This window comes from Echinops telfairi, unplaced genomic scaffold (genome assembly GCF_000313985.2).
Source record: "Echinops telfairi isolate 266 unplaced genomic scaffold, ASM31398v2 ScPeMD7_7417;HRSCAF=8455, whole genome shotgun sequence".
Lineage (NCBI taxonomy): Eukaryota > Metazoa > Chordata > Mammalia > Afrosoricida > Tenrecidae > Echinops > Echinops telfairi.
In genome coordinates, this window is record NW_022111317.1 from 3597572 (window position 1) to 3602786 (window position 5215).

General features: G+C 62.2%; 1 protein-coding gene across 1 annotated transcript in view; it reads right to left on the reverse strand.

The window, feature by feature from the left end:
• Positions 1-14: 14 nt before the first annotated feature.
• SSH3 (slingshot protein phosphatase 3) overlaps positions 15-5215 on the reverse strand; it is an 8984-nt gene continuing 3783 nt past the window's right edge. Inside the window, exons 3-13 of the mRNA XM_004713712.2 lie at positions 4442-4560; positions 4279-4350; positions 4055-4120; positions 3775-3963; positions 3590-3683; positions 3299-3427; positions 3170-3216; positions 2361-2507; positions 2069-2269; positions 1700-1976; positions 15-408 (exon numbers count right to left, since the gene is read on the reverse strand). Coding sequence (XP_004713769.1) covers positions 106-408; positions 1700-1976; positions 2069-2269; positions 2361-2507; positions 3170-3216; positions 3299-3427; positions 3590-3683; positions 3775-3963; positions 4055-4120; positions 4279-4350; positions 4442-4560 — 1644 coding nt within the window. The 3' untranslated portion in view covers positions 15-105. The remainder of the gene's footprint in view (positions 409-1699; positions 1977-2068; positions 2270-2360; positions 2508-3169; positions 3217-3298; positions 3428-3589; positions 3684-3774; positions 3964-4054; positions 4121-4278; positions 4351-4441; positions 4561-5215) is intronic.

Sequence of the window (5215 nt, forward strand, 5' to 3'; positions counted from 1 at the left end):
TTATGGTTGGGGGGGTTCACCACAACATGAGGAACTGTATTAAAGGGTTGTGGCATTAGGAAGGTTGAGAACCACTGGTCTAGGGGGTGTGGGCATGTAGGGTGCTCAGGCCTCACCCTCCTCCTCGCTGCCATCCACACTGGCCTGCCTCACCACCTTCCGGAACCTAGGTGTGGAGGAACAGCCAGCCTCCTCCCCCTGCTCCGGCTCCGGCTCCTGCTTCTGGAAGGCCTGGGTCCTGCTGGCCACCAGGGCGGCGCTGTGCAGGGCAACCACCGACTGGCGTGACTTCAGGGCAGGCCATGGCCCCTTCCGGCCTCGCCGAAAGCCCCGGACCCCTTTGGTCTTCGGTGGCTGAGGGGAGGGCTGTGGAGGGTCTTCGTCTGAAGACTCATTGGAAGAGAACACCTGGAGGTGAGAGAACAGGGAAGTGTCCCGGGGACACCTTTCCAGGGCAGGCAAAGAGGAAACGGCCTCTAAGGGGCAGTCACGCCAGGGATGGATGTGTGCCCGCCTTTGACCCCTCGACCATGTGCCATCAAGATGGCAGCATTTACCCAAGCTCAGAAGGGTTGGGGATGGAAGAGCAATATACGTGGGAAACACGGGGGAAGTGCGGGACAATCGAGGTCACTGCGTGGGGATGCCAACGGGTCCCCTGAAACAAATGCGTGTGGGCCTTTGAATGGAAAACCGATTTGCTCTGTAAACCTTTAGCCAACACACAATAAAAATTACCAATAAAGAAATTGTCTGAAGAGGGTACTCCTGGAGGCCTCATTGAAGGAAAAAAAAAAAATAGGGCGGTGGGATCTATTCTATTTATTATTTGATCCGAACACTGGGCACAAAGCCTTGGGAGGAGAGGGAAGGAGTGGTAAGTGCAAAATGTTTATCTAATGAATGCAGACAACTTGAGCTGCTCGGGGTCCCTCATCCCCAGGAGGGAAGGCAGCACCCAGTCCTCTGGTCCTGCTTGTCACCTGCTGTCACTTCCTACTGGCCTCCAGGTGGCCCTCAGGTCTCCCTATCCCTACCATGACCTCAGGAGAGGGGTTTCCCTGGCCCGCACCTCCTCCTCTTGCCCCCTCTGCCTTTGCACGTGGCCCAGACTGCCAGAGGAAACAAATGCCTGTGTGATGCCAGGCCCTGGCCTGAGCTGTGTGCCTGTGCTGAGTGATGGCCCCCTGTCTTTTGGGAACGTCAACTCCCAATCCTTCTGCACCCAGGAGGCCGCTCCCATCCTCCTGTCCTCTCTGAACTCTGGTCAGCTACATGTGCGCTCAGCATGGACAGGGCACTCAGGAAGCTGGGGCCTTAGGACACGCTGGGCCGCTGCCTGTTCCAGCACTGGCTGGCTCCCTCAAGCAGCCCACTTAGACCGGGTACTCCTCTTCCCTGGCGCCCTGGCGGACCCTGATTACAGACCTTTGCTCTGAGAAGCCTGCCCTTCCAGGTCTGCTCAGCGACTGTGGGGGAAGAGAGCTGTGCCCGGGATGCAGCCCCCTCCTCAGGACACACTAGAGGGTGGATGTGGTGGTGGAAGCAGGCCCAGCCCCCCGGGGGCCCTGACCTCTCAGGGGACCCCCACCCAGGAGGCCAGTCTAGGTTCAGATACCAGCCTGTTCCGAGCCTGAAGTCCAAGACCAGTCCTGGTCTTTCCCCATCCCACCCACCTCTTCCCTGAGTATAACCTCACCCCTGGCAAGTCACCAGCTCCCGGGGCGCCTTCCAGCTCGGAGGAAGCCTCCAGCAGACTGATGGACCTCATGACTCCACGGAGGTTGATCCGGGGACGGGGACTCAGCTCTTCCGTCCGGGCTGCCCGACTCTCCTCCAGCTCCCCGGTCTCCACATCCCCACTGCCTCCCGGTTCAGGGGGAAGGGCTAGGGAAGTCGTCGGAGAGATTTCTGGGGCCAGGAGCTCCTCTGGGGAGACCGCACCCACTTTCTGCTCCCAGACCTGGCTCTGCCGGCTGTGGGGAGGGGGTGGCCTTGAGTCAGCTGAGTGACCCAGGAGCCACCCCACCCCCACACAGCCCTTCCTCTGGGCCTTCTCGCTGGGCACCTGGCAGTCAGGATGCCCTGGTAGGTCTGCAGCTGGCGCAGGAAGCCGGGGTTGGGCCGGGCGATGGGCCGGAGCTCCTGCAGGTGTCGCAGCGCCTGCTCCAGGCCCCAGCTGTACTGCTTCATGGCGTATGCTGCCACGGTGGCGGCCGAGCGGCTGACGCCCATCTTGCAGTGGACCAGCACCTGGGTGCCCTGGGCCCTGCGGGAGGGGGGGGGCGGGACACAGTCAGCTCCGCCTTCCCCAGGCCAAGGCCATGGGCAGGAGCCCTGCATGTAGCCCAGGTCCTGACCTGGCGGCCTCGATGAAGCGGTGCGTCTCCTTCCAGTGGGGCAGCAGCTGGGCCGACTCCTCATCCCAGAGGCGCACATTGTGGTAGGTGAAGCGCTCCGGGTAGAAGTTGTCGATTTCCCGGGCCATGTTCAGGATGTGGCTCACCCTGCAGCAGAGGGCCCAGGGCCAGGCTGACGCGGGCAGGGCTGCTGGACTCTCCTGCTTCGGGCTTGGTGAAGGGACGTGGTGGGGAGGCCACAGGTGGGAGGTGACAGAGCCAGCGGCCAGGTGGCTGCGGCCGTGGTCAAGCCCTGGTCGGCAGTGGGCTGGTGCCCACCGGCCCCTCCACCTCGGGCTGAGAGCTGTGATACAGCTGTTGGGGAGTTGGAGCTGCAGGCCCTGCACACGTTTCCCAGAAGCCCACGGGGCACCAAAGGCAGGTACTAGTCGGCAGGCAGTCCCGCCAGGTCCCCACTGGGAGGGAAAAGGCTCCATCTCCGGGGCCAAGCCAAAACCCAACTCACGGTCATCGAGTCGATGCCGACTTGGGACGACCCTCGAGGCTAGGGTAGAACTGTCCCTGTGGGATTCTGAGACTGGCTGTGGGAGTAGAAAGTCCCATCTTTCTCCCTTGGAGCAGCTGGTGGTTTTGAACTGCTAACCTTAGAGTTAGCAGCCCAACACATAACCTGGGGGACCCAGGCTTCTACACAGGCCTCATGTCACCTGGGGTGGAGGGAGTTCTGTTTGGGGTCTCCATGGCCAGTGTGGCCAGGCCAAGTGCTGGGGGCCAAGAGAAAGGGGCCCACAGAGGGGGTCCCAGGCTACCTGTTCCTCTGCAGCTCCTCCAGGTTAGCAGCGTTCCACTCGGAGCCCTGTGGAGAGGGGAGGAGAGGCACCATTCTCCCCTCCCTCCAGCCCAACCGCGCTCTGCCCTCGGCCAGGCCGGCCACTCACCAGGTAGAGGTGGGGGAAGATGCGGGAGGCTCGGTCCTGCTGGGCCATGAGCAGCAGCATCTGGTTGTCGATGAAGTCACGGTACTGCTGCAGCGGGCAGCCCAGGCGTAGCTCCAGGGCCTGGCGGATCTGCAGGCAGAGCGGGTTGGTCGGGGGAGGGAGAGGGCAGCTCCCAGGGGTCAGCCTCCCCACCTTCCCAGTGGACCTCAGCACCCCATCCTGTGGAGGCCAGGTCATCTTGGAGGGAAGCCCGGGGGCAGGCAGGAGGAGATGTGGGGAGCCCTGACCCACCTCCTTGGAGGTGATGCTTTCCAGGTCGCTGGTGTCCAGCACTGCCCACAGCTCGGCCCGGATGGCCTGCTCCATCTGCTCCTGCTCCGGGGGCCTAGGGAGGGGCCAGGCTGTCTGTCCAGGGCCGGCTCCCAGCCACCCACACCACGCCCCTCTCCCCACCCAGCCGGCCCCTGTGCACTGACCGGCCAGGCTCAGCACTGGGAGGCCGCAGAGACTCCAGATCGGTCATGGCCATCCACTCATTGAGGCAGTGCTGGTCAGAGCTCACTTTGTCCTGGTAGTGGGAGGCCCAGGTGAGGGCACTGCCCCCTGGCACCAGGCCGCTGTCGAGTGCCACCTCACACGCCTGGTGCAACACTTGGAGCGTAGCCCTGGGGACAGGAGAAGGAGCCACACTGTCCTCCCTGCTGTCCCTGCCTGGGTGACGTGGCCTGAGCCTGGGCCAGCCCCACCCAGCCTTACCACATGGTCTGGATGGAAATGGGCTTGAAGATGTGGCTCTGTCCCCCCGAGGTCACACTGAAGCCCCTGCAGAAGACTAGCGGTCAGAGGCCAGAAGCCCACCTGGGTCCCAGAGGCAAGCTGAGGTAGGGCAGGGTGGGCCCTGCAGTCTACTGCCCCCCTGGTCCCCATCACACTGGGTCTCCGTCCGTTCCCGGCCCCTCCCTCCACTTGTCACCTCTTACCCATCTCCATCTAGGTACACCTGAGTGTCGCTCCAGAGGGGTAAGACCAGGCCCAGGGTACAGCTGTGGGAGCTGGCAGGAGCAGAGGATGCTAATTACCTCCCAGCCCCTCCTTCTCTTTCCGTCTCCCCCACCCCGCCACCCGGCTTTGTCCCTCTCCCACCTGCTGTCTGGGAAGTCTACCCCCAGAAGGACGGTCTCTTCCTGGCTAATGTGTTCCCTTGTGGACACTACCAGCAGGTAGCGGAGCCGAGGGGGCCGGGCCGACTCCAGCTGGGCCGCCTGGGGGAGATGGGGAGGGAGAAACCCCAAGTCACAGTAGCCCAGAGGACCCTACTGTCCTCCCTGCCCCCACACCCAGGCTTAGACCAAGCATCTCCCTCAGCCACCTTTCCAGATACATGATCTCCCAAGCCAGCGGATTCCCACTGTTGGATCTCACAGACCCACAAAATGCTTTTGATTTTTAATTAGAGAACACCCTGAGGCAAACTTCTAAAAACCGTCTTAGCCATCACCAAATACCTTGATGGATGAGTCGCTGGGCTTGTCTTCTTGCAGGGGGAACGGGGAGGGGTCAATGGGCCTAACAGTCTACAAAAACCATGTGCTGCATCCTACTTTGGTGAGTAGGGACCGAGTCTCAAAAGCTTCTGAGCAGAGTGGTCCGTCCCCCATCCCCGCCGTCCAAAGACGCAAGGAAAGTCTCAGCCCAAAGGACGAACCGCCCAACTGCCTGCCATCCTTACCTGGATGTAGCATTGTCCCTTCCCTCTGCTCCCCAGCGCACCAGTCCCCAGTAGGAGCCCAGCCTCCCAGCCCCGAGCCCAGACGAACTAGACAGTGCCCAGCTCCCACTGCCAACCGCCCTGGAAGAGATCACACTGGAAGTTCCTGGCCAGAGTGGGAGCCAAAGGTGGGAGAAGACACCAAATTC